Source organism: Motacilla alba, chromosome 1, assembly GCF_015832195.1.
Source record: "Motacilla alba alba isolate MOTALB_02 chromosome 1, Motacilla_alba_V1.0_pri, whole genome shotgun sequence".
In the NCBI taxonomy this organism is placed as follows: Eukaryota; Metazoa; Chordata; class Aves; order Passeriformes; family Motacillidae; genus Motacilla; species Motacilla alba.
This window is the reverse complement of record NC_052016.1, coordinates 99,850,416-99,867,426: the sequence shown is the minus strand read 5'-3', so window position 1 is coordinate 99,867,426 and position 17,011 is coordinate 99,850,416. Positions and strand designations below refer to the sequence as shown.

The window sequence follows — 17,011 nt, the reverse complement described above, 5'->3', positions numbered from 1 at the left end:
AGTCTGTCCCTAGAAGTCTATAGGATACTAGCATCACTATCTGAGAACTTGACAATGTGGAAGGCCTTTTGCTCTGGCAACAAGCCAGCAACACACAGACTCCTGAGTCACTGGCTTGCCTTAGTAAATTCTTTTAAGCTGGAATGAGTCTCCTGCCCATTTTTAACTGCATATTATACTGCCTTCTGCTTTCTTTTAGAGTCATCTACATGTTGCCCTCAGCCCATGGAGAGATCTCTCCACACTGTTCTCCTCTTCTTCTGGGAGCTAGCTGCTACTTTCTTCTTTGCTACAACCTCACTCGCTACATGTGATTTTTTTCCCCCTCATCATGTTCCAGGACATCAAGCTTGTTCTTCAACTCCATTTCAACCTCACTGGTCAGTTCTTCTCTGTATCCTCATAGCTGGAAACTTTCATTCTTCTCATTCATTCACTTTCATTCATTCTTCTCTTCTCATTTAGCAGTTATTTGTATATCTTTATTCTGTGCATGCCACGTTTCCTCTCTAATCAGCATTTCTTTACATTCTTACCTGGTCTCCAGATGCATTTACAGTTCTTGTATTTTCTCTTCTGAAGATTCTACCACTATGCAGCAATAACTTTTTGCATAAGTTACTTTTGTCAGGTATCAAGGAGAAGATGCGATCTATAGCCTCTGCATCCAGCCACCTTCATTGTTTCTACAATTCTCCTGGTGTCTCACAGCTGTTCTCAATGCACCAGACTTCTTTTCTGAAAACTCAACACAAACTTCCCCATTTCTTATTTTTGCACAGCTTAAAAAAAAAAAAGAACCAAACTCTAGAAATGCAAAATGTTTTAGTTCTTCAGCAGACTTAGCTTAACTCTACTGCATATAAAACGCAGTCTGGCCCTTAAATATTTTAAGAAAAGTATAATGCAAGATTTAACAGGCCAGACATTTTATGGATGCTGTGCTATACCACAGCTTTTAACAACAGCATATGCTGTAGTATTAATTAGTCTCAGAATATTATTAAAAATACTTTGATTACCATTAAAAAGGATGTTATGTATGACCAGCATACATAACAGATTCATTCAGTACTTCAAACATTTTCTTCAAAAACATGATGATAGTTTTTAAGTATTGATTCTGTTACTGTACCAAAGTACAACACTCCTTTGCAGGAATTTTGCTATATTAATGTATTCTCTTCTACCAAATAAATTACATACTCACCTAAAACTAATCAAAATTATAGTAAAAAAAAAAGGGCAAAAGAAATTTTTAAAATCACCTATTCATTCTTTGTTAGTCAAGTACATGTCTCTGGTCTATTTTCAGAAAGCTACTAGAAAAGCTTTAGAAATAATCTAAAAGAAAAACAACATAAAACCAGATGCACCTTAAAATAAATCAAGGCATCTCTTACTAGTTAGATGTATGAGTAAATCATGAAGCCCCACAAAGGTTTCATGGTTCTGTAGGTAATAGTAAATTTTTCAATTCTTAGCATATTCACTAAGTATTATGTTCCTCACTAGTCTTTTTCTTGCCCCTGCAGCAGCACTACAGTATCAGGGTATTTGCTAATGCTGCCAATACCAAGGCAACATTACCACTTTGTTCAAGAAGCAAGCAAGATGTCAATTCCTAAAACAAATATCCTCCAAACCCCTAGAGGCTTAAAGGACATTTATTAGTCCTACCTCTACTGCAATGTAAAATGCCTATAACTGTAAAATGCCTATAATTAAGTCACTTGACTTCAGCTGATGTCAAAAATGAAGCATCTGTATGTTAATGTAAGGCTCATACACGTCATAAAAAGGGATCAAGACACTCCTTGCAGAACTATATGCATACATGAAATACACATTAATCCGTACCTGTTTGTTTATGTTGGCCCCCACTTGAATCAACCAATTCAGGCACTGTGGATGTCCTCCAAAAGCAGCAATGTGGGCTGGTGTTTGAGCAAAACGTGTTGTACTGGCATTTACAGAAGCTCCAGCTCTTACTAACTGCATTAGGCACTCCAGCTTTAAAGACATGAGGGAAAATAAAACCAAAAACGTTACACAGATGTGCTATGACAATTAGCATGTGATAGTAAATACATAAAACCTAGAAGAGTTAAACTTACTAGTAAGACTACATGAATGATAAATAAGACAGACTATGAAATTTAGATTTCCTCCCTCCTCCTACACTCCTTCCTCGTTTGGTCACAGACCATGCCTGAGAAGTACTTAATTCTCACCTCTCAAACTGAATTTCACCTTTAATTTGAGAAAAGAGGACATAAACACTTCAATCCTGACTACAACAAGAGATGTTCAGTTCACTTTTGTTAAAAGGGTGGAAAGGGAAGAAAGAAAAGGAAAGGGAAAAAAAAAAAAGGAGGAGAACTGATCCAGCAAACATGATACTAACCAGAGATATTATTAGATAACATTTGCCAAAACAAAAGTGTTGTTAGGAGATACACAGATGCTGGACTCATGCTCTCAGCAGAGTTTGTATAAAAAAGGTAGATCAGAAAAACAAAAGATTTTTTATTTCTTCAATGTATTCCTGGAGTGACAGAAGATTAGTCAAGAAAACTAATACTTAAGAATATATATAATGTGTTAAATCTATAAAAGGGATCATTTAATTCCACCATTTTCTTGTTATTTCAGATAAGAAACTTAAAAACTAAACAGGCTTCTTGTTTGTGGCACCATAAAGATAATAAAAGCCTTTTTTCTTTTAAAAAAATTGCAGTAATTGTCAAATTATATTCTGCCTTTTTTCCTAACATACTAACAAGAAGTGTCAGATAGCCAGATACTATTTTTAAAGGTTCATAACTTCTCATTTGTAGAAACTAGGCAAACCACAGCTACGATGACCTCAACTTTCAAAAATAGTCAAAACAACACTCCTTTCCTGTCACACAGTAACATTGTCTTGTTGATAGGAAAAGAGACTCACTATGCTGAAATAAACAGTTTAGTCTAGGCATCCATTTACTGTGAGTAGAAAACAAATACCACTGCACACAAATGCAACAGCAAAACAAAGACCCTTACACCAGCTCCAGCATTGGTTCATATAAAACAAATCTGTGGGTGTCTCAGGGTATCACAATTAAAGAAATCATCAGCCATACCACAGCTGTGGAATAGTCTGTCCATGAAGGAGCAACTAAAAATCATCTGAATGTGGGTTGGCAACTCGACTCAGACAGAAGCATCAACATCAGGATTATAACATTCTTCTCCACTGCTGTATGTCAGCCTTTCTTTCTCCCTCTCTTAACCTCTAAATTTCCTGATCTTGCCAAATTACACAAAAGATAAAAGTACCAACCCCTGTAATGAAGTATTTTATAAATACGTTGTCAATTTCATTTGTTTCCTTCCCCCATAAAATTCAAACAACACATATGAACCCTATCCCTTGGGATATACAGAAGTCTTTTTTTTTGGACTGTAATGGAGTTAAGGCTGAACACAGTTGTACCAGGAACTCACTAACTGCATGAAGTAAGGGTGAGGATAACTGGAATATTGCATAGTAATGAAAAAAAACCCCACATCCAATAACTTGTTTAAGAAAATGTATAATTTCAACACTAGACTACTGAACTACATTTTGTATTTGCCAATATTAGACTTTCCACGATCTTCACATGTTAGCACCTATAATATTGTTGTCAATCCTTAGTAGTGTTAATTAAGTTGTAACAATGCAATTATTAATAAGTCATGTGATGGAAAACACCCCTCCAGATACACCAAGAGGTTCATCTGTGGTAACTGAAGGCAAAAATAAATTTCAGCCAGTTTTGAGAACAATAGACTTTATTAATAGAGTTCATTTGGAAACACTTCCAGACAAGCATTACAACTTCAGGAAAGAATAGTACTTCCTGCACAGGCACCAGACCGAAAGAATTCCTTAATTAGACAGGCATTACAGCCCATCGACTGAAAAGGAAAAAACACAAACTGATTCACCAGCACTATCCTGCACTGCTTAAATCTAAGATGGCCACACACCATGATTATCCATGCAACTTCATTTTTATACATTGTTTTTCTTTTTTTTTTTCATACTCTGACTTTAGAGTCATAGGGCTTTAAATATGAATATGTTTCATCCCATTAAAAGCTTGAGTGTGGATCTTCTGTATCATGGCTGTCAGAAAAACCTGCTTCTTCCAACTTTATGGAAGAACAAGATTATTCCATCCATGAACAGGAAAAGTCAACATGACAAAAAACAATACCTCACTTGATCACTTATGCTTGAGATCAGGATACACTTTCATTAAATAACCTAAATTTAATACAGTAGATATTTTCCAACCTAAAGCAGAGGTTAAATTGATTTAGTGAAGAAAGACAGGCCTCCATACAGGCCACAACACTGGCAAAATACCAAGCAGGAGACAGGCATTTTTATCTCTACCACTTTTGTTCCAAAAGAAACACAACATATTTACTACTATTTTACTTCCTATAATGTAAACAGTCAAATGACAAAAAACAAAAGCAGGCAAAGAGCACAAGCAAAGAGATGTGGTCAGAGAAAATAAAAATTCAATTGCACGTGATTAAAAAGAAAATTAAGGTTAGTCCAAAATAAAGTGAATTAAGATCAAAATCAATTTTTTTATGCAAGTCCTGTATTTTCTACCTCTCTGGTAGTTTTTTAGACTATGAACATTTTTACATTCTGACCCATCTTCTCAGAAATCTGTGGAATACCAGTGTAATTTAGGGCATCATATAATTAACTCCAATTAAAATACAGAAACTCTAATGGGAATTAATGCACATCTCAGGAGACAAGCACTTTTCTGCAGTCAGGGAATGTCCTGAAAATGCAAACTCCACCACAGGTACTCGACACAGCAAGTAAATCTGCACTTGCTGTGATCTCTAAAAGGAGTGCCATACTGTCATTAAATGCCCAGCGATTACAACTAGAAACACGAGCTGCAATATCCATCACCTCCAACTGACTTTGCTGGTAATTTAAGTAGTACATGCAAACTGTAGAAGTGCGTTTTAGAGTAAGTTATCCAAGAGCTGTGTTTTCACTTTTAGTTGTAGGAGACCCCATTTTTTCTGGTACTGGTGATACACCAGTATTTTCTCCCCCATTAGCCACCTTTCCTCTTTCACATATTCATTTATAACCAACTTGACAGCTGCTGCTACTTCCTTCCTGAAGTTTATCTACAACTGCATGCAAGAATTTAGCTTTACATAGCTTCACTGTAAAATTCTTTTGCACTGCCTTCTGATGCAGGGAGAATCATCTTCCATGTTCAACCTGTGCCACAGGCAGAGGGAAAGGAAACTGTCTTTGAAGTTCATCAAACCCGGACTCCTGCTGTGTGTGCAGGCACACAGGTGTGTACATGAATGAACTGGGTTAAATTTCATTGCTCACAAGCAGTTCCAGAAAAGAACAAAACCAATTTTCTCTTTTCAGCATCCTACAGAGCTGCAGTGAGAAGCAATGGTCTGGTGGACCATGTTACTAATTGGTCCTGTATCAGACCGACAAAGTCCTGTCATGACGTAATTTCTTCCAGGAAAAGAAAAGAACCAAACAAGTGAATTCCCTACAAAATCTAGAAAAACAAAGAAGTGAAGAGAAATAGACCTGTTCAGTAACTGTTAACCAACACTTCAAAAATTAACATTTGAAAACTGTGGTACTTTGAGAAACAGAAGAAATTTCCATTTCGTTTTCATGAATGTGAATTTGGGAAACAAAAATGCCATAAATATGAATGTAAGACACGCATCTGAGCAGCTCCTGTCTCACTGCTGGCAACACTCTGTCAATGGTGAAAGGTACAAGTGTAACTGTGCCACACAAGCACAAAGCCAGTCGGGTTTGGGATCCACTTACACTACTGTAACTTTTTCAAAGTGTTCTGAAGTCTTTGGCTCTGAGAAAGGAACACAACTTAACGAGACTATAAAGTACGTAGATAACTTCCATAAATTGTTGCCTGGATCTCATGGCTTTTAGGAAAAAACATATGAACAAAATTCTATAAAACCCATTTACAGCCTATGTTACCTTTGTAAGTCTCATTTCATCTGCCAGATTTCCCCCCCATTATGTAACACCACCACCCCTCAAATTTTGCCCATACCTAAAAATGAAAATAGCAAATACAAGCATAACATGTTGCAGGCTGACTTGTTCCCTTTGATTGCTATTTCTGCAAGAGTCTCTTCAACAGAAACTGGAATGCACACAAAAGCTCACCCAACCTAGGATGGTTAGCAGAAAGCTGAAGATGCCCAAAGAAAAAAAACCAACACATAAACTATCCAAAATCTTTATCTAATAATTAAATAACTACTACCTCGCAAAAGCACGAGTGCCAGAAGCTCATACTGAAGAGATTCTTAAAGACAGCAAAAAGAAACAGAAGATTGTAGGGCCAATTAGTACCTTAATACTTCCTGCGAGTACTTCACGAGGAAAATAAAGGCATTCCACTTTTTTCGGAGCACAGATTATTAGCGTCTTTCTCAACAGATAAAAGACTATTCTACATTTTGGATTTTGTGGGTTTAGGGATTTTTGTTTTCCTTCGTTTTAGGACTGGAAGACGACTTACCTAAAGCTGCTTCTAAAAGCTTCTCAAAGAAGCAACTGCAGATAAGATCACATAACCTACAGAAACCATCTCCTAACGTCCTTTTATAAACCATGACAACTCCCTAAGTACATCAATCTTCCTCCTCTGGCACACAACCAATAAGCAACTAGAAGTATATGGGAAATGGGAGGGAGAACAAGAACAAAAGCCCCTCGAATTCTGAACTCGGACAAATCAATGAGGGAAAAAACCAGATCCAAACCCTCTAGGCTGGAATCCTACATAGTCTGAGATACTCACTGCATCAGAAACAGGAAACGCATATATTAAAATCGAGAAATTAGAATATCGCTCATTCTAAGATGGGAAGTTAGCGTAGCTCTTATGTTTTGGTCTTTTCTGCAATGCAACGACGCCAATGCAGAAAATTCCATACGTATGAAGCGCAATTTATTTTTCCTACAGAAGGTAAAAGGGGAGCGCCTTACAGGCACAACAAGCACCTTCTACATAAACTCCTACGAGCCGGTTGTCATAACACGGGCACCACAACACATCGGTCTCCAGGTGCGGAGCCCGAGGGCGGTCCGGATCGCGGCCACACGGCGCAGACAAAGCGCCAAGGGCCCCGGGAGGAAGGGCCGGCATGGAAGCAGGATCACTCGAGGGCGGGGAAGAGGTCGCGCCGCGGCGGTGCCTCCAGCCCGCACGGCCGGCATCCCCCGGGGAATACCGGCTGCTCCTCGTCATTCGTTCCTGTGCCGGTGGCCCAGGAGCGAGGCGCGGGACCGCCGCTGTCAGCCGGGAAAGAAGCGGCGAGGGAAGAGGAGCGGCTGCCGCCGGCACCGGGGGCGGGATGAGTGATGCCGAGACGGCAGGTGCCGCCAGCCCCGTGACCTGCGCCACCCACGCCTCGCTGACCGCGGGGACAGGAACAGAGCCAAGCGCCGCGGCAGCCCGCTCCCGTCCCGCCCGATTCCCTGAGGAGCGGCAGGAGGCGGTGGGGGGGGGGGGGGGGGTGGGGGGGGGGGCGGCGGCGCCTGCCGGCACAGCGCGCGCTAGGGGCAAAGATGGCGCCGCGTTGCGCGCGAGCGGGAATCGCGCCCTCCTTCCCCTTCTCCTTCCCGTTCCCACCCCCGCTCCCGCCGCCGGCTGAGCCCGGCCAGGCCCCACCTTGCCGAAGTGCGCGGCCCAGTGGATGGGCGTCCAGCCATAGAAGGAATCCTCGGCCGCCAGGTCGGAGCGGGGCGAGCTCTGGAGCAGCGCGCACAGGGCGGGCAGGTCCCCATCGCGGCAGGCGCGGTGCAGGGGGAAGCGCAGGGTCAGCAGCTCCTCGCTGGAGAAGCCCGCCTCGGGGCCGGCTCCCAGCGACATGGCGAGCGGGAGATTGGTGAAAGGGAATAGGAAGGAATGGGGGAGGGAGAAGGGGAAAGAGGAGCGGGCGGGCGCGCGCTGCCCCGGCGGGAAGCGGCGGCGACTGCGGCTGGCGCGCGCGGCCCCGGCACAAAGGGAGCGGGGCGGGGCCGCGCGCGAGGCTCCGCCTCTCGGAGGGGCGGGGCCGCGCGGCCCTCAGGGAGCCCAGAGCGAGGCGGGCGGGCCGGCGTGAGGCGGGGCGCAGCGGGGAGAGCGCGGCCGCTCCCCTGCCCACCCTCCCGTCCCCTCCCCTCCCCTCCCCTCCCTTCCCTTCCCCTTCGTGCTCCTTCCTCCTCCCGCTGCGGCTTCGCCTGTCCCTGCTTCTCTCTCCGCGTCTCTCCGCTTTCCTCCCTCCCGCCCTCCCTTCCCTTCTCTCTCTCTCTACTCCCTTCCCTCACCCTTTCATCCTCTCTCTCCTTCTCGTTCCCTCTCCCTCTTTCTCCCTCCTCCCCTTCTCCCTCCTCCTCTCCCTCCCCTTTCTCCATTCCGCTCTTATCTCTCCCTCTCCTCGTCCGCGCCCGCATTTTTCCTTGTCGAGGCGGCAGAGCCGCTCTCGCCGCCGCCGCCCGGGGCCGGTGTGGCCGCGGCCGGGGCAGGACGGGAGCGCTTTGTGCTCCCCGGCGCCGCGGCTGACAGCGCCGGCCCGTGTGTGCGCGGGGAGAAGGTGCCGCCGACAGGGCTGAGCCGCGGGGCTGCGGCTGCCGTGGTTTGTTCCCGTACACCACGGACGTGCTGTCAAGCCGGCTTCAGCACTCGGAGGTCACTATGGGTTTGTGCTGCTCAGTGGTTTGCAAACCAAGGATAACCCTGTCAGTGTCTGGTTAAAATGACAATGCCGGATTTTAAATTGTTTAAACCAGAAACCAGTCCCTGACTAATGGCTCCGCAGAATTTTGAAGGAGCTTCTCTTGGTTGCTCCTAATTGTTTTCTGTCAGAAGTATTTGTGAACGTCTTTTTCTGACATCAGTAAAATTTAATTGATAATGAAGAGTACAATTGTTTAAATATAAGTACACTCACCTGTCGCTGAAAATCATGGAATCACAGAAGCATAGAATGGTTTCAGTTGGAAGGGACCGTCCAACCCCCCTGCCATGGTCAGGGACACCTTCCACTAGACCAGGTTGCTGAGATCTCCATCCAACCCCCCCTTGGATGCTTCCAGGGGCTTCCACAACTTCTCTGGGTGTCAAGGAATAGTCCTTGTTCAGTATACATTATTAAGCAATGCAAGCCAGGAATTCTATTCTGAGGAAAAGAAGGAACAAATAAATTTCTGTTAAAAGTGTCAAGAGACCCAGGCATTTAAAAAGCTTTCCTTTAACATCTGTCTAAATTGATCATTAAGATACTGTGAAATATCTTTTTCTTAATGTAGGACTTCTGACTTCTCAGAAATTGTTATTCTGTAGGCATTCCTTACACTTATTTGACTTCTTTGCATTTTGGCATGTATAAAGCCGTGTGTGTACACTATCCAGTGCTCAGAGATAAGGTTCCAGCACAAAGGAAAACACCTGCACACAGAAAGAACTGCACCTTGGCTTATAGCCCAGCATGAAACGCCCCTCTGACATATGCATCCTGTGGCAAGTACTCTTTTAGTACATATGTAAAATCTGAGAAAAGGAATTGGACAGAATTGGACAGTCAGCATATGGGGCCATTTTTTAGCCTCCAAGAAGGTGATTAAGGAATTCATTCATTGCGGAAAGGCGCTGACAGAGTGGATGATTGGTTGGATTGTACTGCTCTCATGTAGAGAAGGTCCTTTCCAGAAAGCTGTTGCAACAGCAAACTGGAGATTGGGCTTAAGATTTTCCTTAAAATATCACAGGGATGGCCTGAGCTACAAACCATGGATTTAGACTGTAAAAATCATAGCAAAATGAAACACCTTTTTTTGTTCTCAAAGTTTTGTTTTGATCTGCACATAATAATATTCATCTCCCTGTATTTAGGACTAGAAGTGCAAGTCTGGTATTAAGATATTTAACTCTAAATTCATAAAAATTATTCACTTGAAATTTGGCTATATTTTTATAACTGTACCAAGTCAGAATATGAAGATGGAAATCTTGCTTTCAGAAACTTTTCTTTTAAACTTAGCTGTCTTTTTTTTTTTTTTTTAAACTATAAGGCTTATATAATTTTTTTAATCTGCAAAATGAGAATAATAAAATCCTGTCCTGAGTGGCGGTAAGAAGCTCAATTAATCAAAGTGCTTCGAGGTAAAAAAACATAACACTGTGATATGCATATACAGACAAGGCATTTCAACATGAGGCATTTCTGCAGCTAATATTTGTATCTCCTATATATTGTTATATATTCACCAAAATAAAATATTGCTTCAGCTTCTAGAATGCTGCCAAGTTATAGGTCTCAGAATAAGTGCAAAGGAGGATGGATGACAAATCAGCCCTTTTATAGATGGTGACCCTGAAGCACGGGAAAGCGAAATGCTTTGGCCAGGGGAGGGAGTACTTTCAGCTGCAGCAACTTTCAGTTCAGTCCCTTACCCTTAGTCTTACAAAGACAAACATTTTATAGGACCATTTGATGTTGGACCCGGCCTTTGTTTTCAAAAGCTCTGAAAGTTCATCATCCTATATGCGCTTCTGATCGTGGGTTATGGCAATCTTTTTCCCATGTGCAGCTAGGCAGATGCTAATACTTTTATATCTGCATGCCTGGTTTGAGAATTAAATAGTGCAGATCCTATATGATGGAGCAATTAAAAGAAAAAAAAAAGAAAAAAAACCACACAAAACCCAAAAATAAACCCCAGAAAGCCCAAAAACAAACAAGGAAAAAGCCAAACCAAAACAAAACCCCCAACATATACCACAGCTTATGTCATAAAAGTGGACCTTACCAAAATGTTTGGTATTAAAGAACATGGTTTCCCAGGTTGAAAAACCAATGTTTTTTATAGTGTAGTGTATAAGCACTGACATAGTTGTTCACATATTGTTTATAGCTATCATAAAAGGCAATAAATGTAAAGAACATGGGTTATTGTGAAGAGGAACAAAAATTAAAGATTCCTGACCTTGAGAAGATTAATATTCAAGATTTGCATGTATTTTTATCTCATACAGGGATATAGAAACTGCCACACCAGACAAAGGCGGGGGTCTGGCTAGTTTCCTTATGGACAGTGACTTATTTACCTGCTAGTGATTCCTAAAAGGTAGATGATTACCTCTGCATTTCTTTTGGAGGGGTGGAAGGAGAATGCAGGGATGGGAAGAGGCTTTAACAACACTGTGCAGGAATTCAGCATGTGGAAATGCACTCTGGTATATCTTGTTTTGTGACTAAATTCTTTGTTATGAGGTCAATCTTTTTTATTTCCATGCTAGTGATCTACACCAAAAGTTCCAAAATAGCACAGCACGGTGCTCTCTATATGAGAGTGGTTCCTTAATCAGTCTGTAGTTGGCATATGACTTGTGAAATCACATTTGTCTCTCTATTTTTTGAAATGTGAATCATTATCCAGATAAATGTAAAAACATGTATGTTTTCATATTCTGCATTTCCTTCGACTTCCTTAAAATATTTTGGCAATGGACTTCATAAGTTATTTAAATTTAATCAAAGTAAAATCTTTAACTACTGTCATATCTTGTGGAACTGAGGACATGGAAATTCTGGGGTTTTTAACATTTTGTTTCAATTACATTATAATTTATTATTTTGTACTTCTCTATCATTATTGTGGATCAATTCTGTACAGAGCAAGACACATCTTAAAGAGATTTTCAACAGTCTTGCTGTGCAAAAGATCAGATACATAAAACATAAATCTGTTTTGTGATTCTAACTTATTTCTAGATGACAGATCTGGTTTCCTTGACCTGCTATTATAGTCTGTTTGCATGTGGCATAATTGAAGAAGTTGAGAGTCATGGGTTAAACTGTGATTTACAAACTTTCATGAGAAGGGGCATAGTAATATGTAATATTTCAGGTTCTTTGTATTTGCTGGCTTATATAAAGACCTTTCAGTGTTTAATACATTTTTAAACCAAAGTCTTTATTGGAATTCAGTAATTAGTATTGTAAAAGCTTGTGGTATTATTTATTTAAAAAATACATTATTGGTTTTTTAAATTACTCAGAAAGTTCACCTACTAAACTTAGTAGAACTCATTTTTGTATATTTGAAAAAAAGTAGTTATTTGCAGTCCTATTTGCATTAATTTCATCCTCAGTTCTATTCTTGGTCTTTTAAGGGAAGTGAGAAGCTTTGTTTCTGTTTCTGTCAGATCAAGGAGGTAGACTCCATGTTTTGTTGGGGTGTTTAACAGAATTAAATTTCAAACAGCAGAACACACAGAGGAGCTTATAGGCAAAGTGGAGTGGAAGAAGAAATTGGCTCTGTTTTAGCTAAGTTTGCTATTATGTTCTCTTTTGGCTAATGGCACAGAAATAAAATGGTCTAGAAATGAAGGCTTCTTGAATATTCATTAGTCAAGCAAGTATATATTTTAAAAGTTAACATGTTATTTTAAACACGTGGTTTGTGGAAAAGGATTTGCTATGTTATTTAGCTGTGGATGTCTTCTCTGTGCCACTCTGATACAAATAAGTTATATTTGCCTGTTTTTCTTTTCAGACAGGTTGAATATGGAGCATTTTATAATAACTTGCACTGGACAAAGTCAGGATTCTGTTGTGGGAAGGGGTTTTTGGTGGGTTTTTTTTTTTTTGTGTGTGTGTGTGTGTGTGTGTGTGTGTGTGTGTGTGTGTGGGTTTTTTTTGGGGGGGGGGCTTATTTTTTTAGAAAGTACTTTATAATTTAATCAAATACAGAATTCATTCAAATTCCTCCATGCTTGCTGTAGCAAGTTCGCACTGGTTAGCACTTAGGGCTTTATTTAGTTGCCCATACATACATTTCTAGCGCCATTTGAGATGCCCAAGAGTATTTGTCCCTGTTGCCAGCTGCTGCTGCAGGACAGGATAAGTTTACACAAGTTCTCTGCCGTGTCTGCACAGAGCTGATAGATATCTTGTGAGTCTGAAGGCTTCTTAGGCTAACACTTCTCCACAAATGTCATTTAAATTGATGTGCCCAGTCACGTAAGGAGTTCCTCAAATTTTGTCTGGTCCTGAGTCCCATTAAACCTCTTGTCTTTGAAGGAGGTTGTCACAGAGTCGCTGTTTACATCCTACGTTATGCCTGAATGTAGTTCTGGGTCTGTGGGTCATTGGAGAAGCTACTTGTGTTTCCTTCTGTTTTCCTGTCTTTGAGGGTGATTTTCTAAAAGGACAAACTTATTAAGATGTTATTCATCTTCCTTTTTTCTTTTTCCTTTTTTTTCCCCCTAAAACTCTCAGTGAACTGTAATGAAAATGTAACATTTCTTTAGATGCCATGATTTTTTTAGCAATGGTGGGAACTTTACATCATTTTTCTAGTGTAAATAGAGACTGACTCATAATTTTCAGGGAGTAGTTCAAAGATTAGCTTTACTTCCTATTTTTGGTTAAATTAAACCACAGCTCAGTGATGCACCACTTGAAGTATGTTGTTCTTATCTAGATTTTTAGCTGTCTTCACCTTTTTTCAGCGAAGACCAAGTGTTCTATTTAAATCACTCCTGAAACAGAATGGGAAATAAACACTTTCTTGTTTTTTTCAGATGGAGGTTATTGGGTAAAAGAGCCGAAACATTTTGTAAAAGCTAATTTCATAAACTTAGAAACATTGGTGTTCAAGTGCTAAAACTGAGTGTGCATAGTATGTGAGGCCTCTGGAGGTACAAAGATCAGAAAATTAATAGCAGCAGTAGCTGCTAACATGGAAAAAAAAGTCATGAGTGGAAAAACAGTAAACTGAAAATCCTTTATCCTCCTTTCCACTCCTCAGTTCTCAGAGTTTTGTCTGGCAAGAAGAGCAAGGAATCTGTCTGACTTTCAAATAATTACTGATGTATTACTCTGTTGGAGGCTAGTAGCAAAGAGCAGCTGTGCCCTGTAGACAGAGCCAATTTCTCCTTTTCCCATCCCCCATTTCTGACTGCCTTCCCTGGAGAAAGCAATCTCACTGCTAAATAAACTAGGGTTGGGTTGCAAGACAAACCAAGAGTTCATTGGGAAAATATTTACTCATGCGTAAAGAAGCCCTTTTAAAAAACTTTGCTGCTTAGGAAACGATGCAATTTTGTGGGTAATAAATAAAAATGGATTTCTTGCACTACAGTTGTAAAGCTGCCATCTTTTATGAGCCTGGGAAGAATGACCTTTTTCATCATAAGGCTTTGTCAATTCTGCCTCTGTGCAACTCTCCCCTTCTTTTCTTCATAGAAGTGAATCATCTGGGCTGTGCTCAGCTGAGAGGTCTAGTCCCTAAAAGATAAGGTCTAGAGGTCCCTAAAACATAAATTAATTATAATTCTTGGCTTTTTGACAAACTACCTTTCTTTTCCCCACATTCCTTATCAATTTTAACTGAAAAGTAACATTTCTTGAGTGGCAAAATACCAGTATTGTGGTTAAAAACAGTGCTGTCAGAAATCAATACCACACCATTTCCATTTATATTGAGCCTGAACCACTGTAACAAGAAGAAGGTTCTTCAATGTCCTCATCTTCAAATTGTATCCTGACTGTAAAAAAAATATATAAAGGAAAAAAAAAGTTAACATTTAGGGTGAATATAAATCTCACTTGCTGATTACTTGGATTCAGTAAATAACTCCTATCTGGAAACCTGGATGGGTTAATTGTGTAATAATCTAGAAACCTTCACATGGGAAGGTATTTCATAAAGAAGAGAGGAAACAAAATGAAGAGAGGAAACAAAAATCCAGAGGAAAGTGAAGAGTGTGAAACATCTGTCTCTGAGCCTAGCAAGCGTTCTTGAAACCTGCATCCTATGCAGTGAGATTAGATGTATTTGAGGGATTTAGTTCTTACTTCTCAAAAAGACTATGCTCCTCTCTAAACCATGATTTAACAAAGCAATTGTGGCCCCACATTTTCATTGGAGATTGGTGTCTGGTGTTTCAGGAGAGAGGTTGAAAAAAAACAAAGCAGCCTGTGCTCTCAGGAATGGTTTCTATTTCAGCTTGCATCATATGAAAGGAGCCATCTTGTGGTTGTCTCCTTTGAAAATAAAATGTTGCTGTAAGATTGCCTTGAAAAGCTGAAGTGAAACATGTTTCTACACCTCTGTGATGAATTTTCATCTGTTGTTTAGAAATGCAACCTTCCAAATAACACTTGACCTTTCAAATGTTTTTACTCAGAGAATTTTTTTTTCTATCAGGTCCCAGTTCTACCAAATCTTCTGAATTAAAATAGCACATCTGTCTGTTCATACGGGATTAAACTAGATGTGTTCAGTCTGATTTCACTGCTAGTCAGTTCATCCCAGTAATTGCTAGTCCTCTGAGCTCTGTTCAGACAAACACAGTAGTCTGTGCTCTAAATTTTGCTTTAAACTGACAATCAACATCATGTCCTCTGAAATACAACTCTTAGAGGAACTGTTTGTGATGCTAAGTGATCTGTATCTGTATCTATATCTATATGTATGGATGTATCTATCTATCTATCTATAGATATGTAATCTTCATTGAAATATTGCTAGCTAGGAAGTCTGTGCATTGCAGGTACAAGGCATCCCCACCCTTTGCTCCTGTGCTTCTAACTTGTCTTGGGGAGCCAACATTTAGATGATGCAGAAGTCAGATTTTTTCACCTCTCTTCTGATACACAATAGCACTTACCAGTTTTAGAGTTTGATAAATCCACAAAAGCCTTAATAGATAAGCAAATTTATTTTATGTAGATTAGCTCACTGATGCTTGTATCAATTTATTTAAATATCTTTTAAAAACTCCCCACCAAATAACCTTTGTTAGACCATATAAACACAAGCTTCAGTTATAATGTCTCATGTTCAATTTTCCTAATAACTTTGAGTAAGGTTATGTATGATTCAGCTTGGGTAGCCATCTGCCTACTGCAGTTTTTAGTAACTAAATGTAATATCCAGGCCAAGGATCACCATAACTTGCTGAAAATACAGAAAAATGTTACAGGTTTTATTTGATTGCTTTTTGATATTGATTGGAAGGCAAAAATGCATGGAATCTATATTTCTGGTAAATTTGTGCACATATGACAACTGACAGATAAGTTAAGTCTTACTTTAGAATGCACCATTTGAGGTTTATTTTGTTCCTCAGAGTTGAAGAAAAGATTGTTCTAGGAAAATGAAAATCTGCAGTTGGGGTTTGAAGTGAGACTAATATTTGTTCCTGCTGAAATGGAAGGTAGACTTTGAGATCTAGGAGAGACAGGATAAGTAATAGTTTTTACTACATCTGGATTGGAAAGACATTATAAAAATATATTTTGGGAAATATATTTGAGACATTGGATTAAAATTAGACCCGATAAAATTTTCAATCAGAGGCTACTGATTGCTTTTTTACTGAAAATATGTGTGGGCTCCTTCAGAATATGTTTTCTTTGTCAAGTATAACATTTTTTAAATGAAAATCTGATTTTAAAAAATTACTGAAATAGTTCAAAACTTCATACTAAAAGTGGAATGTTTTTAAGCTGTTAAATAAGATGCTTAAGTTTCTTTTAATTTTTTAGTATTTTACTGATATTTTTACTTTTTCTGCTCAGTTAAATAGAAGTCTTAAAAAATTGTGTTTTTCTTGAGATGGAAAAATCAGTTTTCAGCGTCACTCTAAATAAGATCAAACAGTCAAATGACATCTCACTGTTTGAGAAAACTACTTAATTGAATGAAGCACTACGGTTGTAGAGAACATAAGCAGGGAAATGACAGGTATCATGCCATGTAGAATTTGGACATAATCTACCAGTAAGATTCTGTTTGCTCTGCTGTAAGCAACAATAATTTTCATGTGTAATCATAGATCTTTTCTTTCTATTTTAATTACTGCTCTCGATCTTGCATCTAGTAAATGAGATACAATCCCTGGAATGAAAGATGTAGGAG

General features: G+C 39.8%; 1 protein-coding gene across 3 annotated transcripts in view; it reads right to left on the bottom strand.

The window, feature by feature from the left end:
- The window catches only part of ANKRD10 (ankyrin repeat domain 10), a 37,315-nt gene extending 29,195 nt beyond the window's left edge, over window positions 1-8,120 (bottom strand). Inside the window, exons 1-2 of one of the 3 annotated variants that reach the window (XM_038128368.1) lie at window positions 7,770-8,120; window positions 1,861-2,013 (exon numbers count right to left, since the gene is read on the bottom strand). In XM_038128368.1, the coding sequence (XP_037984296.1) occupies window positions 1,861-2,013; window positions 7,770-7,970 (354 nt within the window). In that variant the 5' untranslated portion in view covers window positions 7,971-8,120. Of the gene's footprint in view, window positions 1-536; window positions 2,014-7,769 lie in introns of those variants that run through there. The other 2 variants (XM_038128376.1, XR_005255861.1) reach the window with 2 other exon arrangements.
- Between the last annotated feature and the right edge of the window lie 8,891 nt (window positions 8,121-17,011).